Raw genomic sequence first — 21,949 nt, forward strand, 5'->3', positions numbered from 1 at the left:
TGCTTAGAAACAAAATATGGACATGTAACAACTGTCATAACAAATGTGTATATTTTTAATCATTTTAAGGCATATTTTTTTCATCAAGCTGCAGAGAAAGAGAATAAATGCAACTTTAACAACGCAAACAATTTTCAAGGAGTTTAGTTTATTTCCATTAATAATATACAAGTATGAAAAGTTATCTGTCCAAATTTGCAATTTTTTTAAGAACCTGCTGTAACATGAATAAATACAATTATAGAAATATAATATAATCAATTATCATCATTAATAATATTTATTCTCATTTGTATACAAATGTTGAGCAAAACGTTTCAACATCTTATGTTTTTACTCTTTCAAAAATGCATTAACATCAGTCATGTAAAATATTAATCACACTCTTTACCTGTCTTAAAGCCTAGAGAGCTTCCTATCTAGATAACATTCGTGGGCATTGCGTAAACGGCCGAGAATGCAGTCTTGTGTTTTGAGACACAGGATGTAAGTGTGTATGCTGGAATCAGGCAGTTGATGTGGGCAGCCCCTGCGTGTGTCATCTCGCCACTCACTTTCTTAGCGAACAACACCGGCTATTCAGCAACAGGAGAAGCGCACCTCCCAAATGGGGCAGTTAAAACACAGATAAACCGATTATTTAAACCTTCACCCGGATTATTTTGAGGTAAGTCATATGAATTCATGTTCCCCCGGTTCGGTTCAAAAGTAGAAGAACGTTATAAAGTAGAGACGTTGCGCTAGCTGCTTGGCTAAGTGTAGCATCCGTTTGTGTTTTTATGAGGCTTATCCTTTCAGGCCAAAATAACAGTTGAACAATGTAATAATGTAATTATTAAGTTATACTCTACTTCAGCACACTTACTGTTACACTGTTTTTCATTAAAAATGAGTTTGAGCCATGCAAGAGAGAAAAGTAGTCGACGTGTCTCGTAAAGGTCTCAGCTAAACAGGCTCGGATGCTAACTTGAGTGCAAAAGTCATCTGACTGATAGACTGCTTACTTTTTTTAACATCTGAAGTAAGACAAAACGGGTAATATTATGATTATAAATCTTAAATATGGGCGTTATTATGAGGTTTGGCACCCATAACTGCACATATTTAGCTTGACGTGCTTGTACTCCCGTTTGTATTTATACTTTTAACTACGAGAGGAAATGACATTGATAATGTTTGTATGGCACGTCGATTAACTAATTCACCGTTATAATTTTAGTTTATCTAGATCTTTGTGTCCTGATCGAACCAACTGATGCATCACTTTATAGCTACCTATTGCCTCTATTGACCTGGTTTTAAGTTTGTTTATTTTGTTCCAGTGTGCTTGATCTGAAGAATATTAGATTTCATGGTTTATTTATGCTGTGCCTGTCTAGTAATATAGTTACTCAGGGGTTTCATCAAATAGTTTGATAATAATGGTTTTGGATTGTGGAAAGTGTTGTGGGTGTTGGCAGAAGGAGACTCTTGAGACTGATCATTCATGATCTACATGTTTTGTGTTCCTCTAGATCACGGTTTCACACTGTCCTGCTCTCACATTTCAGGGCAAAGGCTGATTGAATTTACTCTTTCCATTGCAATCTGAGAGGTTTAGTTAAACGTTTTGATACTGAACAATAGAAATAAACCTGTGCTTGTGGTTTGATTGTGTTAATCAGTATTGCAACTCTTACGGTTATCACTTTAAGCTTGTTGTTTTTGGTTGTACAGGATTTAACTTGGAGAAAGAACTGGCAAGATAGAACAACACACAAACCGTTCAGAGTAAACTATCCACCAGAGTTGGATTCAGCATGTGATATGTGAGAGGAGAGCTGGCATCTCCACCAGTTGACATGTGCTTTAATCTCATCACTTTCAGAATCAGTTTGCATTTGTTCTGTTATAGTTTCTGCTCTTACATTTCAGTGATCTAAGAACAGACACTTTTGCTCATGCTAATTTCTCTTCCATCTAGCTAAACTAATCAATCAAAATCATCTGAATTGCCTTTGTTAACTTGAGGACTTTCCATCACTCCTACTAACAACATGAAAGTAAAACCAGGTATAGCTTCATGACCTTTTCTGGTGAGCTGCAACTTTCTGACAGAATGATGTGTTTTAAAGCTCAGTGGGTTTTATAATGTAGCAGCTTTGTGGAATCTGAGACTGATGCTTTACTTTATCTGATATTGGCCTGCTGGTAATGGTGAGGTAATCTGCTGGAGGCGGATTATGGCGCTGTCCTGCGTAGCTGTGGATCAGTGGGACGCCGTGACCCTGAGGAAGTGGCTGTTAGTAAGCCTGTTCCTCTGAGTTATTGTCCGTTTTATATTTGAATGGCTGTTTACAGGATTTGTGGTCATATATTGGTTAAAACGGTCCATCATGGAAGTTCTTTCTGTTCTCATATTTCTCTGACTTTACATGTAAGTTGATATTTTAAATGTAAAAAGAATCTGAACCGACCCCGTTTACTGTCTGTTTATAGTGTTTATAATTGTATCTGCTCTTATTGTGCATAATTCACCAGTGTTATTCCTAAAGAAAAAAAAAGATTGTTTTCTTTCATTAAAATGTACTCTACCGTCCAAAAGTATGGGGTCAGAAAGATTTTAAAGTGTTTTTGAAAGAACCTTCTTATGCTCACCAAGGCTGCATTTATTTGATCAAAAGTACAATAATATTATTGTACTTTTAAAATATTGTTACTATTAAAATAAGCTATTTAAATAAATGTAATTTATTCCTGTAATGGCAAGGTTGAATTTTCAGCGTCATTACTCTAGTCTTCAGTGTTACATGATCCTTCAGAAATAATTCTAATTCTAAAATGCTGATAGTGCTGATTTAATTCTAAAGTGCTTGAGAAACATTTCTTATTATTCAATGTTGATAATTATAGTTGTGCTGCTTCATATTTTTGTGGAAACCATAAGTTTTTTTTTTTTCAGGATTGTTTGTTGAAAAGAAAGCTTAAAAGAACAGCATGTATTTGAAATAGAAATCTCTTATATGTTATGTTACAAATGTGTTTACTGTCCCTTTTCATCAATTTAATGCATAAAAGAATTCATTTCTTAAAGGGGACCTATAATGCCCCTAAAATACCCCTCAGATAATTTATTATAGCTTGTCAAACTTGCCCCTATGTGGGTGTGATTTAAATGCAAATGAGCTGCTGTTCCCGGCCCGCTTTCCAAAAGATGGCGGAAATTTAACAACCAGATGCTCAGGCAGAATCTCACGCAGCCAAAAGGACGATTGTCAGTAGCGAGTTCAGCTTTTACTTTTTTCAAACCGGAGTCGGACACTGATGGAGAGACTCAGAAAAAAAGTTACAACTTTTAGAATGCAACTGGACGTTTCTGAACGGTTAGTGGATAAATTTATGTAGTTGCTGTGGAGTTGATTCAACTCATCAACTAGCGTGTGACGGCATGTTAATCTTTTGTGCAAATGCAGAGTTGAATTGACCCTCGTTTGTGAAGCAGTCCACCGTAAAATGACGGCATGGTAACAGCACTCTACTACAGCAACTCTTCCTCTTCTCTAAAGCAGACCAACAAGGCCTCACCTCTTTTGTTGCGTGTACCTGAACCAGGATTTATGTAAATTTTGGGGTTTGTGATGCCACCAACCTGGGAAGAAGCTCGTTGTTGTCCCTACCAGCCATTTGTTGTAGTTTCTATAAAAGAAAATATTTCCATTTGCATTGAATTTTGAGTGTCGTAACTTTGCAGATGTTTTTTATGCTCCAACAGCAACATTACACGCTAACTAAAGTTAAAAAAGTGAAATCATAATCAAGGACCCCTTTAAAAGAGGAAAAAAAAACATACTGACCCCTTTTGAAACGGTAGTATAGGTAATATGTTTTTCTGCTGACAAATGGAGTCTGGGAAAATAGTAATCAATATACCATAACTTAACATTTCACATGATCCAATCAAATCTTGATGAATAAGATCATATCCCGCCCCACATTATTTCACAGCAGTTTAAATGCATTGAACGTCATCATGTTTTCCACTTTGTCAAGCTTGCTGATTGTGTGCCTCTCTGTGTTTTGCAGTGGCCATGGGTGACACAGAGCTGGAGCTCTCTCCCGCTCGGCTTGAGGAGCTACAGAAGAGCCCATCCACCTCCTCAACCTCCACTACCTCCTCACTGTCCCTGCCCTCGTCTCCCTCTTCTGGCCCTCGTCCCCTCACCAGCTCAAGCCCGAGCACCAGTGAAGGCCTGCCCACATCCAGTCCCACTCTAGATGTCATATCAGAGGGAGTGGGTGAACTCAGCCTGGTCATTGATACTGAGGTGGCTAAAAAGGCCTGCCAGGAGGTGCTTCAAAAGGTGAAGTTCCTGAAGGTTGATGGAGATGTATCTTCAGTCACTTCAGAGCCCGTTTTGGTGAACGGTACAGCGCACCCTGAGTCCACTGATGGAGGAAAACCTCCCAAGATCACCACAGAGGAAGCGGAGCCCGTGAAGAGCGTGCGGCGGCGTCAGAAGAACAACTCCTCCAAGCAGTCCTGGCTCCTGCGGCTCTTCGAGTCCAAGCTGTTTGACATCTCCATGGCCATCTCCTATCTTTACAATTCCAAGGAGCCCGGTGTGCAAGCCTACATCGGCAATCGGCTCTTCAGCTTCCGGAATGAAGATGTAGACTTCTACTTGCCCCAGTTGCTCAATATGTACATCCACATGGACGAGGATGTGGGCGACGCCATTAAGCCCTATGTGGTGCACCGCTGCCGGCAGAGCATAAATTTCTCCCTGCAGTGCGCCTGGCTGCTGGGGGCCTACTCCTCTGACATGCACATCTCCACGCAGCGCTACTCCCGTGGCACCAAACTGCGCAAACTCATCCTGTCAGATGAGCTCAAGCCCTCCAGCCAGCGCATCCGCAGGGAGGTGCCGCAGCCTCCCCCTTCCTGCCCCCCACCCCTCCATCACGGTCAGGGCATGAGCGAACACAGCCTATCGCCCTCCAAACGCACCCACCAACGCTCCAAGTCTGACGCCACAGTCAGCATCAGCCTCAGCAGCAACCTGAAGAGAACCGCCAGCAACCCCAAAGTAGAGGCCAGCCAGGATGAGGTGAGACACCTGTGATGTCACATGTTTGCTTACCTAGTTAGTTACATGTAAGCTGATTTTAGTTGAACAGTGTCTGGCTGTCGCTTCCACATCCCACAGATGTTGTTTCTCAGCTGTTTCATGCAAATGAGGAAGGCAAACGGCTCAGATTTGTGTGGTTTCTATGGCTGCGCTGGAAAAGGCGTGTCGATGTGCCACATGATGTGACGCGGACGAGCTCTGAAAATAAAATAGAATTTCATGTAGTTACTTTAATGACAGATGGATGAGCTACTATTTTAAGCACAATGTGAGCTTTCTTCTTAGGCAGCATCCTAACCTTAATGGAACCTAAAAAGTAACCGATTTGGCACAATCTTTTTAGGCAACAACTTAGACAAATAACACTCTTTTTATGTAAAAGCATGGGAGAGTCAACTTATAGTGGATTCTGATAGACTTTTATGTTAGCACTTTGCTAAGTTAATACTGACATCTAATAAGCATAATACAATTTTTTTTTATTAGATTTTTTTTAATATATAAAAAAATCTGTGTTTTAACATATATTTTCCATATTGAATGAAATATTGTCAGTGTTCCTCTTGATAAATTATTTTATATGATTTTTGGATCATTTAAACTTTTTGACTGACTTGTTGTGATGGTGACTTACAATTTGGCCAAAACAAGTTATCGTAAAAGGCAGCCTTTTCAGAACAGACTTGGTGTTGGGATTATGCCTATAATGCCTTAAAGTCGGCATGAAATTAAAATTCTCTATTTCTAAATGCATGTTATTGATCTTATTGTGAACGATTCATAATTTTTAATCAAAATGTCATAACTTGATCACAACAGACTTTGACAATCATTTATTCTGCTTAATCCCCACCCCTTTCTTACAATCAACTGCAAGCTCACATTCAGAGCTGCTTTCATCCAATCAACAACCGATGGATTAAAACAAGTCCCCACCCTAATTTTTTTTTCTTTTTCGATTATCCTTTTTACTCGGATGTACGTCACAATATTGAAAAAAAGACGTGTCACTATTTCCATTTAATCAAGATTTTAAATTCCTGTTTACTAGGCTGGTAGCTCACTTTTGGTTTTGGAGCAGAGCTGTGTCGACTCGTCTTACTGTGTTTGAGTTGGTCTGCCACGTGGCAGCTATGACTATAAATTTTTCAGTGCTAATCCCAGTGAAGTCAGAAGCCAACAGGGGGATGAATAGATTTTTGTTTTTGCTCTCAGAAAATAATTAACTACCACTGCTGGCTGATTTCCAGAAGAATCTTGACATCTCTGCAGCTCTTCTGTTAAGACAACCCTTCTCTCTTTGTGTTCGTTTGCACAGTCATGATAATAGTCCTCGGGGCTAAATGTAATGCCACTAACAAATCACCTTTCATGCTGTTAATAAGTGGCACGTTACGAATCACAGCTCCAGGATTAGATCTGAGGTCAATGTGGCAGAGAGATCAGATCCTGTACCACATGCATTGGATTATTCATTGATCATGAGAGATTCCCAGTTGGCCTACAGTAAATTTTAATGATAGACATACACAAAAAATTAGCTTAAACACAGTATTTAATCAAAGCATGTGGAAATGTCTTCATTGACAACTGCAGGTACTAGCTGCTTTTGGAACTGCTAGACAAGTGAATTTATTGTTAATTGACTTAAACACTTTAATTTCATCAAATGAACAAATATTGACCAAAATGCACAATTTTTCAAAAGTGAACATTTCTAGAAATGTTTTTGAAAAAAGTCTCTTATGCTCTCCAAGGTTGCATTCATTTTATGTAAGGACAGCAAAACAGTAGTATTGATATATTATCACAATTTACAATAACTTCCATTTTAAAATATATTAATTTTATTGTAATTTATTCCTGTGATGCAAAGTTGAATTTCCAGCAGACATCATAACTTCAGTTTTCAGTTTCACATGATCCTTCAGAAATCATTCTAATATGCTGTTTAAGAAACATTTCTTATTATCAATGCTGAAAACAGTTATGCTGCATATTTTTGTGGTAACCATGCTACTTTTTTTTTTTTTTTTTTTTTTTTAAGGATTTTTTGATGAATAGAAAGTTCAAAAGAAAAGCATTTATTTGAAATAGAAATCTTTATACCATTATAAATGTCTTTTACTGTCAATTTTGATCAATTTAATGCACCCTTGCTGCATAAAAGTATTTTAAAAAAATTAGTGACCCCAAATGGTAGTGTATCTATCACTAGTATTAGTAGACTATATGATTTTACCCTAATGCAGTATTGGTTAAAGTAGGTTTTCTCTGTCAAACGTGACTACTTGTGATGACTTTGAACTTCAGATTGTGCATTTATCTTTTCTTCCCCTTAATAGTAGGCTAATCGGTGTGGTCAGAAGGAGGGAAGAGTAATTAGAATGTAGCAATGCACCATAATACACTCAAATACAAATAATTATTTTCTGATAAGGTTTAATGGTTTGTAATCGAAAGGCATGACATTTTAATATGTAGGTAAGGAAATTTAATGGTTAGTTCACCCAAAAATTAAAATTCTGTCATTAATTACTCACCCTCATGTCGTTCCACACCCGTAAGACCTTCCGTTCATCACAAATTAAGGTATTTTTGGTAAAATCCGATGGCTCAGTGAGACCTGCATTGATAGCAAGTTAATTAACACTTTCAAATGCCCAGAAAGGTACTAAAGTTATATTTAAAACAGTTCATGCGACTACAGTGGTTCAACCTTAATGTTAAGAAGCGACGAGAATACTTGTTGCGCACCAAAAAACAAAAACAAAATAACGACTTTATTCAACAATATCTAGTGATTTCAAAACACTGCTTTATGAAGCTTTGAAGCTTTATGAATCTTTTGTTTTGAAACAATTATGACGTAACGAAGCCTCGTTTACTGAAATCGCGTGACTTTGATACATGCTCCTAACCACTGATTCGAAACAAAAGATTTGTAAAGCTTCGAAGCTTCATTATTCATTAAGTACCTGTGTGTACTTAAATCCCTTAGCTTGTCCTTGCCAACCATAAACCCATTCAACAAAATTATTACCTAATGCTATTAATTGTTAAAATGAGTTTAGTTGGTCTGGCCAAAATACTGTTTGTTAGTATAGATGTGCCCATTACCATTTGTATTTCTTGACCATTATATTGTGTAAGTGAAACCATAGGGCAGAAGGTTATGTAATAACCTACCATGGATCAAGTTCTATTCTGATGTGTAACTTTAGAGCTCCCTTCAGATTTGAACCTCGTCACACAGCACGCCCTCTGTTCTGACGTTCAGTCATGTGCACATGATCACTCGCCTTCCTCTTTTATCTTCCTTCAGTACAGTTTCTTCCCTTCCTTCTTCCTCGAACGTGATCTTGGCGAAGCATGTGCTGCTATGGCAACAGCGATGTTGCCATTCACATGGCAGTGAGCCGCTCCACTGGTAAATGGAGTAAAGATCAGCAATTACGAAATGCATTGCTTCACAACTCCTACACACTGTTTACACACGTCAGCGAACTTCTTTGGGGAGCTAATGGTGTTAATGTAGGAATGCCACTTTGTGGTTTTATCTCCACCTTGTGAAGTGGAGTGTAGGTGTCTAATGTGAATTGCGTTAAACCTGAAAAAACATTAATCAGCAGGGCTGCTCAAATGGCCTTTCTTTGAGAACAGCTGAATGATGTAAATAAAAAAAATAAAAAAACAGAAATGCTGTATTGGGTAAGAATGTGCATTTTAAAAAAGAAAAATATTACCGGTTTTGGTCGTTGACCTTTGCTTTGAGTCTTGCTTATTCTTCTATTGGTGGAACGGGTGTTGAGCCGTTATCTTATATCCCACGCAAGCTACTCTGATAAGTTAATCAGATCCACTGTGATTTATTTGCACATCTAAGCTGCAGTTTTTCCAACTAATCATGTAAATATTTCAGTCTGCTGGATTTTTTTCTCCAAACAGTGAAGATTTATTTAAGAAAGAAAAAACAAGTCTTATCATCTCCCTCTTTTTTCGAAGCTTTTCAGGATATGGGTTTTCCATAAGAGAAAGTCCACTATGTGTTATCATGTGGAATTTGGACCCCTGTGTGACCACTGACAACTCTTTCACCATGGCAATTCAACCAGTACACAGAGCAGAAACCTGTGTTACAGTGAGGCATTTACAATAGAATGAAAAGGGCCAATTTATAAAGATTAAAATACTCACTGTTTCAATAATATAGACATGTTGCCATGACAATGTAATGTAAGTGCTTTATTAAAATTATAAGCTTCACATTTCTGCTTTTTACTCTTAAAAATGACACCATTTAATTCCATTGTAAGTGTCACTCTGTAATCTTGATTCTTTTTCCCTCCCAAGTCTTTACATTTTATGAGTGGTCCTTGCCTGTGCAAGAGTTGCCTGCACAGGATGCTTGACCATATCTTGTAAACAAGACTGAAGTGTAAAGTGACTGTTTGCTGGATGAGGTACAGTTAAACATGACAGCTGCTTGATACTCCACGAGAGTTGAAGCAAGGCCGCTGTTTGGCACTCCCAGAGAACTAAAACACAACAGCTGTTAGACAGCTGTTACACGACCCTGGAGAACAGAGTTTGGTCCATGCAAGTTGAATGCAAAGTATGTCCAATGGAGGTTTGTAATTACTAGTGCGGATGCGTTGAGTTTCAGGTGGGCGGCAAGCAGCTTAGGTGTCCAATGGTCATATGATGTGGGGGAAGAAGCCTGGCAGATCTGGCTCAGATGCTGGTATCTTTTTTCAGATGACAGAGAGGAAGAGGAGAGTCGTGCTTTTCTCAGTTGTAGGATGTTCTGCTTTAGGGGTTAGTCAGGCTCCAGTGCTCACTATGCTTACACTTTTAGTGCACCCAGCTGAGTAGTGTGAATCTATATTTCCTACTAGTGCAGCATGGGTCATTGATGAATAAGGTTTTTAAAAGTGTAAAAAAAAAAAAACATTATGAAGATATAATTAATTTTGAAGATTTATTAAGTGTTAACAATGAGATTATGTGGTTTTTATAATCAATTAACACTGCTTTTGTCATTTTTTTACAAAATAGACAAAATTTGTCACCAAAAAAGTAATTTGGTTTAACCAACGTTTTGGTTTTACCGAATGACACTTTTGGTTATACTGAATGATGATATTTTCAAACAATGTTAACAGGCTGATATCTAGCTAGCTAGCAAAAGGACAATCAAACATTTTATATTTAGTACAAGTTTTTAAAATATTACAACATTTTCCATGTTTTATAGCGGTTGTACCGAATGACCTGATGTTTCGGGACATGTGTAAGCAAGTGAAAACATGAATTTTTCAAATGGTTAAAAGAGAGTTAGTTACTTTGCTTCACAATCATGTGGTCCTTTACAGGTGTCTGAATGATGTCACATCCTGTCACATGATACTGACCGCATGACTTGAGCCAAAATGGTCCCTTTCTATTGGTTACTCTGAATGACATCAATGAAATTCATTTTTCCGGACATTCTTTCTCATAACAACTTCTACAATTTTTGCACTATGTTGAAATATGTTATAAAATCATGCCAGAATAAAAAATATATACATTTATTACATATTTAGATATTTTAATCTCAAATTAATTCTTGAAATGATTTCTGAAGGATCGTGTGACACTGAAGACTAGAATAATGGCTGCTGAAAATTCAGCTTTGCTATCACATGAATATATTTTAAAATAGAGAAGTTGTTTTAAATTTTAATATTATATTTCACAGTTTTACAGATTTTACAGTTTTTTTTTTTAAATTATTATTAAATAAAAAAAATTGTACTGACCCCAATCATTTGAACGGTATTGTACCATATTAAAAAATATTGTATTAGGTTATATTTGTTATATTATATATTATTAAGAAATGTTGAACATTTGAATCCTATTTCACATTGTTCTTGGCAAAACACCTTAACATTGACCAAACCACTGTAATACACAGACGTTCGTGGTTTACTGCTTTAGTATCTAGGAGGAAGTAATCCATTTTATGTTTGTGGCCTCTTCGCTCTTGTTGTGCGTTAGTGAGCAGGAACACACGGTATGCGTCATGTGAGTAAAAGCATGATTAATTTATGCAGTCTGCAGGTTAATGCAATAATGAATAGTGCCGTTAGCACAACGTATTTTTCTGTGTATCATGTCCACATACTCCAGTCTACCACTCATTTTTATCAGCAATAATATGGTATAGTCTATATGGTATTATATATAATTTGGATAATTAAACATAGGATAATAGTTTTAATGTTAGTAGTATAGTATATTAGTAAAAGTTTTCATGCTTAGCTCTACGTTTTAACCAGGCGTGGTATGATAAATCACCATTCGATTTTACGTTCATGTTCATGTCCTAACCAGCCACGACTAGTGACAGTTATTCCTGTGGCCTTGCCACACCCACCCTGAAAACTGCTGCTTCTCATTACAGTACATTAAACATTTCATATCTTCTGATTGGCTGTGATCAACAGCTTTTTGGGAAATTAGTAATCGGTATGATCAAGGATCATGGGGAGTGTTTGCTTGGCAGTACACCATGATGATAAGGCTTTATTGTTGGTCTTCTAAATCATGCCAGTTTTATGTTAATATGTAGATGATAAAACTAATCCAGCCATAAGCCGTGGCCTTGTCGGAAGGGTGTGTATATGTGTGAGTGCCTCCTGTAATCCTTCAGCTTGTCCTCACCACCAATGGTGGTGCTTTACATGGGTTTGATCAGAGCGGCTCTGAGATTAGGCCCAGTCACATCAGCAGCCAGAGATAAATATGACACAGTAAATGTTTCAGGCCTGCGGAGTCATGGCCAGGCCCAGCTGCTCAAACAGATGGGACGAGTGTAACCTTGAGATGTGTTTTTGTCTTGTTCTCACCCCCCTCCACCCTCCCCTGCTCTTGCACTGTAACTCCCCCCTCCCTCCCTCCCTCTTCCTTTTCCCAGGATCTGAGCTCCAGCTCCGACAGTCTCGAGCTAGAGGCTGGTACAGTAAGTCTCTCACCGTCTAATAACGCTCCTCTGTGCGTAGTGGGATGATGGCTGTGTCTGTTTGCAGGCGGGGGTTGACTCCACAGATTCCTTCAAATGTGTGCCTTCAAGATTTGCAATCATGCCATAAAACATCACAAACTGGGCATAATATTGGCACTTTACTTGAAAATTGGGATATTTTCCCCCCTTTTTCAATGAGGTTTACAATATTTTTAGAGATAAAACCTCTTGAGATAAAACTAAATATATTATATGTTGGGAACAGTGTTGAATGAAAGGTTAATTGCAGTTATCACTACAATTTAATAATAAAAACTAGATACTTTTGATTAGTTTTGTTTGATATTTTATGTAACATCAAAGTAGATGTTGGATTTGGGCCTTTATTTCTTAAATAAAAAGTAATGTGAACTGATGGTATGCTTGCAAACACTTGTTCTTTGTGTGGTGGTTGTTGTCATTTTAGCTGTAATTATTTGGATGTGACATTTTTGTCTAATTCTCTTATTTAATCAATGTATAAGTGTATTTATTTTTGACTAATAAAGTCAATAAATATGGGTGAATTCAATTTGTTTTGGGTTCTGTGATCAACTACAAGACCTGTGGTTTCCTACAGAGACTTTGGCAAAGGAGAATTCTCTGTAAAGTGTTTTAATTTGGTGGACTGAATTCTTTCCATGGGTGTTTTGGGTGCTCTTTTGCATATTTGCAAAGGATTAAGTGGAATAGTTGTTTGGAAAAAGTAATTTTATGATCTTGTCATTTGTTTTTGTAACCCCTTCTACATGGATTACAGATATCCATGTATTATTTGACATCTATAAACCATAGGTTGCACATGTGGAGGAGTTTGATGAGTCTTTCTCCACATTTTCCTGTCCTTTGATTACATTGTGTATTTGTGTTAATACTTTTTCCTCATTTCAGGTGATGCTATTCATTCATGACTCACTTGCCCTACCCTGTGGTCAGCTGTTGCTAAAACACTGTCTCTTACCATTTCTGATGTTTTGTTTTTACGCCCATGCTTCACTTTTGAGTTTAGAATGCTGTACCGATCATGCATGCAGATTTTTTTTTAGCAGTTTTGAGCACTGCCTCACATATTCCTGTGCTGAATAATAAAATGCAATAACTCATACATCCATAGAAATTCAGTGACTGGTTTTGTTTGGTTGTACAGTCAGCTCGAAACTAAATTTTAGGCTTTGGTACGATACCAGCTCTGATACTACAGTATTGATACTAAATCAGACTGTGAGAGATTTACATATTTACATAATGTGAACATTAATAATTGAAAAACAATAATAATTGAAATATCTACATAATGTGCTATTTAGCTGGTATAGGAGTATTTTGAAATGGAATAAAATGACACATTGCCTTTAACTTTGTTTTTTGCTCCCATCACACTGTTTAAATAGACAAACTTTGCTAAAAATCAGTACGTTAACGAAAATGGTGATTATATTGGTATCATACCATTGTAAATCAGTGGTACTTAAAAAAAAAAAAAAAAAAAAAAAGTGTACAAGTATATTGTGCAACCCTCTTTTTGCTATTCCTCTGCAAATGCCCAAATCTGCATACGTTTCATTTTGTGTGGTACAATGATGTTTCTCTTTTCTTTCCTCTCTCAATCTTCCTTCCTCTCTCAGCCTGTGCGTCTGACCCCTCAGAGGGAGTTCATTAAATCTCTGATGGGGATAGGGAAGAGACTTGCCACTCTGCCCACTAAAGAACAGAAGACCCAGAGGCTCATCTCAGAGCTGTCCCTACTCAACCACAAGCTGCCTGCCCGGGTCTGGTTGCCCACGGCTGCCTTTGACCACCACGTGGTGCGCGTGCCCCACACGCAGGCCGTCGTGCTTAACTCAAAGGATAAGGTGAGGTTGTGCTCAGATCGATGTGGATATGAATCCAGACTTTTTAAATGGAAGAAATATTGAGTGTTGTTTGGTTTTGTTGGGTTTTGAACTCTTTCTTTCCTAATTTCAGTGCTAACTGCCTTTTTGTGCTTCTTCAGGCACCTTACTTAATCTATGTAGAAGTTCTGGAATGTGAGAACTTTGAGACGTCAAGTGTGCCCGTGAGGATCCCGGAAACACGGATCCGCAGCACGCGATCCGTAGAGAATCTTCCGGATTGTGGCATCACACCTGACCAGCGTGCCAGCAGCTTCTCCACGGTCCCCAATTATGATAACGATGATGAGGCATGGTCTGTAGATGACATTGGAGAGTTACAAGTGGAGGTACTCGGAAAGTGTAATGATCAAAACATCCTTTACAAATTTGTGGTTGTCATTATCCTCAGAGAGCTGATCTGTTTCTTCTTCTTAAGCTTCCAGAGATCCACACCAACAGCTGTGACAACATCTCCCAGTTCTCAGTAGATAGCATCACCAGCCAAGAGAGCAAAGAACCTATTTTTATTGCAGCTGGAGATATCAGGTACACTTGGAGCTGGTGTATGTGTGGTTGCATACAGTAAATGCCAATTCACATTGCACTGACAGACAGAGTGGAATGTCTGAGAAGTGACGTACTGTAATCTGGTGATTGTCCTCATTGGTCGATGTCTGTCGGAGCAATGTGAATTGGCCTTTAGAAAGACAAATTCTAATTTAATTGTAATGTTTTCATTATTTCAGACGACGCCTATCCGAGCAACTCGCCCACACCCCCACCACATTTAAAAGGGACCCAGAGGATCCCTCAGCTGTAGCCTTAAAGGAACCGTGGCAGGAGAAAGTGAGGTATGTGTACAACATTATCTAACGGGGTTGGTTGGTTTATTTGTTTGTTGATTCTTGATTTTGTCTTTCTTGTGCTGTTGAATAGACGGATCAGGGAGGGCTCCCCCTATGGCCACCTACCCAACTGGCGTCTACTTTCTGTTATTGTGAAATGTGGTGATGACCTGAGACAAGAGCTTCTCGCCTATCAAGTTCTGAAACAACTGCAGGTTCCACTCTTCGTATTTTGTCTTTCAAAATGGGGCTAGATCTAGGGATGCACAATGTATCGGTATCATATTGGTTTTTGGACAGTATTGTATATGTAATTGGGCTTGCTCATTTCCCCTATTTTTACATTTAAATTACATTTTTACATTTTTCATCAGAATGTTACGATGCCTAAATTAACTTTTAAAGCAATTTATTAGATTTTTTTTTTTTGTGTGTGTGTGCAGCCAAAGCATTTTCAAAAATAGCGGTTTATTATATTGCCTGGAATTTTAATATCGGTGCATCCTTAGTTATATCAGAACGTAATTAAGACATAATGTTTCGATCTGTATTAATTTTTATATTATGTATATATACACACTACTGTTCAAAAGTTTGGGGTTGGTAAGGTTTTTTTTTTGTGTTGTTTTTTTAAAGAAGATTCTTATGCCAAAGCAGCATTTATTTGATCAAAAATACAGTAAAAATAGTAATATTTTGAAATACTCTTACAATTTAATACTAGTATAAAATGTATAAATTGAATAAAATGTATTTTATTCCTATGATGGCAAATCTGAATTTTCAGCAGACATCATTCGAGTCTTCAGTGTCACATGATCCTTTAGAAATCATTCTAATATGATAATTTTGTGCTCAAGAAACATTTTTCTTATTATCAATGTTAAAAATATTTTGTGGAAACTGATACATTTGTTAGGATTCTTTTGATTTGATGAATAGAAAGTACAAAAGAACAGCATTTATTTGGAATATAAATATTTTATAACATTGTAAATGTCTTTACTGAAACTTTTGATCAGTTTAATGCATCCTTGCTAAATAAAAGTGTTAATTCTCTGCAATTTACAAAAGTGTTTATTCAAGTAGGGTCTGCTGAGGCAGTGTTGCTATACTGAATCATCTCACCATCTTTGTGGTCTTTCAGATTATCTGGGAGCAAGAGCGGGTTCCCTTGTGGATCAAGCCCTATAAGATCTTGGTCATTTCTTCAGACAGTGGCATGATTGAGCCAGTGGTCAACGCTGTGTCCATTCACCAGGTGAAGAAACAGAGTCAGCTTTTATTGCTCGACTACTTCCGGCAAGAACACGGCAACTACACTACAGAGGAATTCCTTACTGCTCAGCGCAACTTTGTTCAGAGCTGTGCTGGCTACTGTCTCATCTGCTATCTGCTGCAGGTCAAGGACAGGTGAGAGAGACCATGGATGGTAAAATCATCGCTGAATCATATTGGAAGCTAAATAATTTAGATAAGTTGTAACCACTAATGTTTTCTCTTGTTTTTCAGGCACAATGGAAATATCCTGCTGGACTCTGAGGGCCACATCATTCACATCGACTTTGGCTTCATCCTTTCCAGCTCTCCACGAAACCTAGGCTTCGAGACGTCTGCCTTTAAACTAACCAGTGAATTTGTTGATGTAAGTACAGCTATGTTTATATTGGATATAGTTGTATCATTGGTGGAGTACTCCTGTCCTAAATTTGGATAAGGATGATGACTGTGCTCTAGGTTTTATGGCTAAAGTTTGCATGATGAATCAGTACTATATTGGCTATCTACTAGAAGTGTAATGAATCACTCGTTTTCAAGATGCATCAATTAAAATCATGCTGCTGCATATGCATCGATATTGAAACATGGGTTTTGGAATCGTGAATTTTTTGTTTTGGTCAGAAACTGATATAAATTGCTAAAAATAGAATGAATTGCAATTCGGTAGACTATCATTCCATATTTTAAAATTTCTAAAATTACATTAAATTACTTGCTTACACAAATTATTGAAGACATAGTGTGGCTTCACAGTTGCGCTCTCACAGCTGTTCCTCACAGACACACCTTTAGCTGTATTGCGCTCGCTTAGGGCTGTCGCAGTGACGGAATTTCCCTTGCGGTGATTTTTATTTTTTTTATTATTATTATTTTTTTGCTATATAAATGTTACAGTGTGGTCAGCAAGCACAAATACTAAGGAGATTCAAAAACAAAACAGGCTTTATTAATAATCCAAACACTCTAAATGAACACGCAGGTGAATAAAGCAAACCACACAATGCATAAACAAGAACTGACCAAGAACAACTGAAATACTATATAAACAGGGGTAGAACAAGGGAAAGTAAACTAGACATATGTGAAACTAATACGTAACTATAGCAACAAATGAGGACATAATCAGTAACCAATGAATCTGAAACTAAACCGAGCGGGGAAACAGGAACTAAAGGAAACAGAACAGAATGTCAGATTAAGGGTCCACATAACAGAACATAAACCTGACAATTAGCTTGTTGGGCTATTTTTATATGTATAACATTTAGTTCTGATCCTTGAATCAGACTAGACTAAGAGGCTTTCTAAGACTGCTAATATTTATAACCCATAAGTATCCAGCATCAGCACTCATCAGTGTCTCTGCGCATTCTAGACAGGCTGTCAGTCAGTGCAGTTAAATTGTTACACCACTAGGTGGTGGCAAATGACTTTCTTTAGCCCTTGGACGGAACTAGTTTTACAGGGGAATGTTAGAGAAATTTGCTTTCACAGTGAAGTTTATTTAAATAGGGTTTTATTAAATTAAAATTATATCAATAAGTAAATTAAAAGAGATATACATCATAAATGATGCATGCAAACACAGCACATGAGCTTCGTAATCCCCACATCCAGAGCACATACACTCCCACCTCTGTGATAAACATGGAGATGTTAGTCCCGTCCGAAGCGGTACATGAAATCACAGCCATCGGGTGAAAATAATTGAAAATCAAACTATGTTTGTAAAACTAGTCCCTTTTGAATAGGGCTTTTGAGTGAGTCATTAAATGGTTTCAACTAATACGTTCAAAAATGCTGATTCATTCATTATATTCATTCATTCCTTTGCGGTTAACTTGTTAGTATCGTGGTATTACAATATTGCGGTTATCATGGCAGCCCTGGGCTCGCTCTCCCTCCATTTTTGTAACTCTCATAGACAGTTTTCTGAGAACCTCATCTTTGATCTCTCCTCATGATGGTCACTGACTATCACATGAGCAGATGACACAGCTCTCACAATAGCACTGTAGTCATTCCTGAATCGAATTGTAAACCAATGAATCATGAAACTAATTGATTTACACCCCTATTTTGTACTTATATTAGAGGGGTTTTTATTGTATATTTAATTCTTCATGCATGTTTCCACTTTTTACATTCAGATTACTTTTGCTGTCATCTAACGCTCACTTAAAGTTAATCTTTAAAATATTATTAATTTAATTATACTGTTAAATGTAATCTTTAGCAAATCTCAAAATATTAATATCTTTTTTTTTTTTTACACTGGACATTAACTAACCTAACACAACATTTAAAAGTCAACTTGGATTTATTTATATATTAAAAAATTTATTTTAGTTTTTAATGTTTTCATTTTAATTCATATGGACAAAATAATGAACCATTATAGTGAGGCCATTAAAGGTGCCGTAGAACGTCTTTTTAAAAGATGTAATATAAGTCTTAAGGTGTCCCCTGAATGTACCTGTGAAGTTTCAGCTCAAAATACCCCATAGATGTTTTTTTTTTTTTATTAATTTTTTTAACTGCCTATTTTGGGGCATCATTAAATATGAGCCGATTTAGGCTGTGGCCCCTTTAAATGCTCATGCTCCCCGCCCACAGAGCTTGCGACTATAATACAGTGCATACAAAGTTCACACAGCTAATATAACCCTCAAAATGGATCTTTACAAAGTGTTTTCATCATGCAGCATGTCTAATCGCGTAAGTATGGTATTTATTTGGATGTTTACATTTGATTCTGAATGAGTTTGATTGTGCTCCGTGGCTAAAGCTAACATTACACACTGTTGGAGAGATTTATAAAGAATGAAGATGTGTTTATGAATTATACAGACTGCAAGTGTTTAAAAAATGAAAATAAAGACAGTCTTGTCTCCGTGAATACAGTAAGAAACGATGGTAACTTTAACCACATTTAACAGTACATGCTAACGTAGCAACATGCTAACGAAACATTTAGAAAGACAATTTACAAATATCACTAAAAATATCATGATATCATGGATCATGTCAGTTATTATCGCTCCATCTGCCATTTTTCGCTGTTGTCCTTGCTTGCTTACCTAGTCTGTTGATTCAGCTGTGCACATCCAGATGTCCTGCCCTTGTCTAATGCCTTGAACATGAGCTGGCATATGCAAAAATTGGTGGGCGTACATATTAATGATCCCGACTGTTACGTAACAGTCGGTGTTATGTTGAGATTCGCCTGTTCCTCGGAGGTCTTTTAAACATGAGAATGAGATTTATATAAGAAGGAGGAAACAATGGTGTTTGAGACTCACTGTATGTCATTTCCATGTACTGAACTCTTGTTATTTAACTATGCCAAGATAAATTCAATTTTTAATTCTAGGGCACCTTTAATCATCATTATTATTATGGTTACTAACTACACAATATCATTCAGAATTTTAATATCTGTGCATCTCGTTTCAGGTAATGGGAGGTCTGGATGGAGACATGTTCAACTATTACAAGATGCTTATGCTCCAAGGCCTCATCGCTGCACGCAAGCACATGGAGAAGGTCATCCAGATTGTAGAAATCATGCAGCAAGGTACTGTTGGTCTGAAGCTTCAGGAGATCTTCGGAAGCATCTTTCTCTTTCAATAATCATCTGAGGACACTTTATTGTTCAGCTTTTTTTTTACAGATCTGTTTGTATGTCCTGCAGGTTCTCAGCTTCCCTGCTTCCACGGCTCCAGCACCATCCGTAACCTGAAGGAGCGTTTCCACATGAACCTGACGGAGGAGCAGCTGCAAGTGTTAGTGGAGCAGATGGTGGACGGCTCCATGCGTTCCATCACTACCAAGCTGTACGACGGCTTCCAGTATCTCACCAATGGCATCATGTGAGCGGCGACTGGGGTGCATATAGACTTGAGAGCTAAAACTGGAAAAAAGGCTGCACCACTTTAAAAACCACTCCCAATGCCCGCTTCCCATAACCACCCCCGTGTGTCTGCACCCTTCAGACTGATTATCTTTAAAGATGGATTTTTTTGTTAGTTTTTTTAATTTGACTGAAGAGGTCTTGAGCTGTGAAGTAACCTTGCCGTCTTTTTTCAACAGCCTTTCCTTTTGTTTTTTGTCATGTCATCTTACAGTACTCTGAATGCCCAGAGTTGAACTTTATCCAGCTTTCCAGTGCCTCATTTAAACACTAAGCTGCTCTGTGACTTCTGGTTTTACTCTCACCTGTGTACTGACTGACTTCAACACCCCATAATATCATCATCATCATCAGCTTTATTTTGTTCGCATTACCACTTATGCTGTACACTTGGGATGAATAACATTCAGAATTTCGACACACACATACAATGGGACGGGAAACAGGAGATGTTGTATCTACGCCTGTAAATTGCATTGCGAATTGAGGGAATCAGGTGGTAAACATTGCTGCGATTGTTCAGCTTTGTGAAGTCAGTGTTACATTAACCGTTTCAGAGATCTTCAGCTCAGCGCCGCACAAAGAGCCGTTAAGCCATGAAACGTTTGCTTAAAGGGCTCTCATTTGACCCTGTGAAGAGCGCTTTGCCCATAATAAGGTTAATGAAGCTTTTTAATTCAATATGGATTTGTTAAACGTCAAAACACCAAAGACACAGACCAGTGGCTCCGCCAATCATACGAGAGTATTAATCTTTGATTGATTTGATACAAAATCTAATATAAAATAATTAGGACTTTAAAATTTAAAATATCCTGGTGTTTTCTAGGTCAAAATAAATGTATAAAGAAACTATTTTGAGTTTCCAGAGGTCTGGACTGAAATGTGGTGGACTGAGAGATATGAACACTATTTATTGCCCTTTTACAAATATTTCATATGCTTATATGACATGTATGAAATAACACTTTCTCAACATGTTCTCTGTGGATTTCATTTTGTTTTGGCACAAGTTACAATGCAAGCTAGTTTGTACAGCTAACCTGAATTTATAATGTGCATTCTTACAGCTGACCTCATTCTGAGGTGGGCGGCCATGTTTAAATGTGTGACTGTGAGCCACTGGAGATTTTTTTTCTTTTAACAGAGAGAAGTTCAGATCTGTTGCACAGGAGAAATGGAAAGGGCTATGAAAAAAGCAAGAGAAATCAACACATTAATTCTTTGTTTTTATTTCCTACACATGTACAGGTATAAAATTCCCTGTGTAAAATTTCTAGTTTTTTTATTTTTTATTATTATTGTTCTTTAATTTCGTAGAAACTGGGGCGTGTGTTGAGCCTCATCTTCTTTCCCTGTGACATCAGTGCTTCTCTTAATAGTTTTAATTCATCCTCTCCGCCACAATTTCCTTTCATTTGTTTGCCTGTGCGAGAGCAATTTAGACTATGTATGTTTTCAGCAGCTTATCTTTTCTCTTTACTATTTTATACTTCTTTTGTTTCAACGTCAAACTTTCCTTTGAAACTTGTAAAACGGACCAGCTCTTATGATCATGTGAATAACCTTCCTTGTGAATGTTCCTTTGTACAATAAATTAAATGTTCCCGTTCCACAAATTGCATATTTTCTAATAGTCTTTTGAAACCCAGTAATTGATATTATTAATTTTTTTGTTTTTGGGGCTCATTGTGAATATTACAATCCTACATGCAACTATTTTAAGTTCTAGTGTTGTGTATGTCTAGGTGGATCCTTTACAAAAAACAAAAAAAAAATTCAATAAATGATAAAATACTAATAGATACTGTTAAATAATACAGTAGCCATAATTGTAGTGATTTTGGTGGAAACTATGGTTAACTGTGAAGCGCTTT

At 37.4% G+C, this 21,949-nt stretch overlaps 1 protein-coding gene and 1 long non-coding RNA gene across 3 annotated transcripts; one reads left to right on the forward strand and one right to left on the reverse strand.

The window, feature by feature from the left end:
• The first annotated feature begins 452 nt into the window (after nucleotides 1-452).
• pi4kb (phosphatidylinositol 4-kinase, catalytic, beta) lies at nucleotides 453-21,691 on the forward strand. 2 transcript variants are annotated; one of them, XM_048211617.1, is made up of 12 exons: nucleotides 453-667; nucleotides 4,063-5,087; nucleotides 12,073-12,117; nucleotides 13,785-14,012; nucleotides 14,153-14,380; nucleotides 14,470-14,579; nucleotides 14,780-14,884; nucleotides 14,970-15,093; nucleotides 16,026-16,291; nucleotides 16,391-16,523; nucleotides 19,616-19,736; nucleotides 19,854-21,691. In XM_048211617.1, the coding sequence occupies exons 2-12, from the start codon at nucleotides 4,068-4,070 to the stop codon at nucleotides 20,033-20,035; spliced, it is 2,562 nt and encodes an 853-aa protein (XP_048067574.1). In that variant the 5' UTR covers nucleotides 453-667; nucleotides 4,063-4,067; the 3' UTR covers nucleotides 20,036-21,691. The 2 variants fall into 2 exon arrangements, with proteins under 2 accessions (XP_048067574.1, XP_048067575.1); XM_048211618.1 differs by lacking the exon at nucleotides 12,073-12,117.
• On the reverse strand, nucleotides 5,086-8,643 carry LOC125280849. Its single transcript, XR_007187764.1, has 3 exons — nucleotides 8,298-8,643; nucleotides 7,652-7,734; nucleotides 5,086-5,306 (listed from the first exon to the last, which is right to left on the reverse strand). It is a non-coding gene; the product is annotated as an uncharacterized LOC125280849 (long non-coding RNA).
• Nucleotides 21,692-21,949: the final 258 nt, after the last annotated feature.

Source organism: Megalobrama amblycephala, linkage group LG13 (assembly GCF_018812025.1).
Source record: "Megalobrama amblycephala isolate DHTTF-2021 linkage group LG13, ASM1881202v1, whole genome shotgun sequence".
Taxonomy (NCBI): Eukaryota; Metazoa; Chordata; class Actinopteri; order Cypriniformes; family Xenocyprididae; genus Megalobrama; species Megalobrama amblycephala.

What these genes read in the sequence shown, in the direction of transcription:
- pi4kb (XM_048211617.1), top strand. Translation starts at nt 4,068, where the DNA reads ATGGGTGACACAGAGCTGGAGCTCTCTCCCGCTCGGCTTGAGGAGCTA. An exon ending in TGCTTAACTCAAAGGATAAG is followed by an intron (nt 14,013 to 14,152) that starts GTGAGGTTGTGC and finishes GTGCTTCTTCAG; the next exon opens with GCACCTTACTTAATCTATGT. An exon ending in CTGCTGCAGGTCAAGGACAG is followed by an intron (nt 16,292 to 16,390) that starts GTGAGAGAGACC and finishes CTTGTTTTTCAG; the next exon opens with GCACAATGGAAATATCCTGC.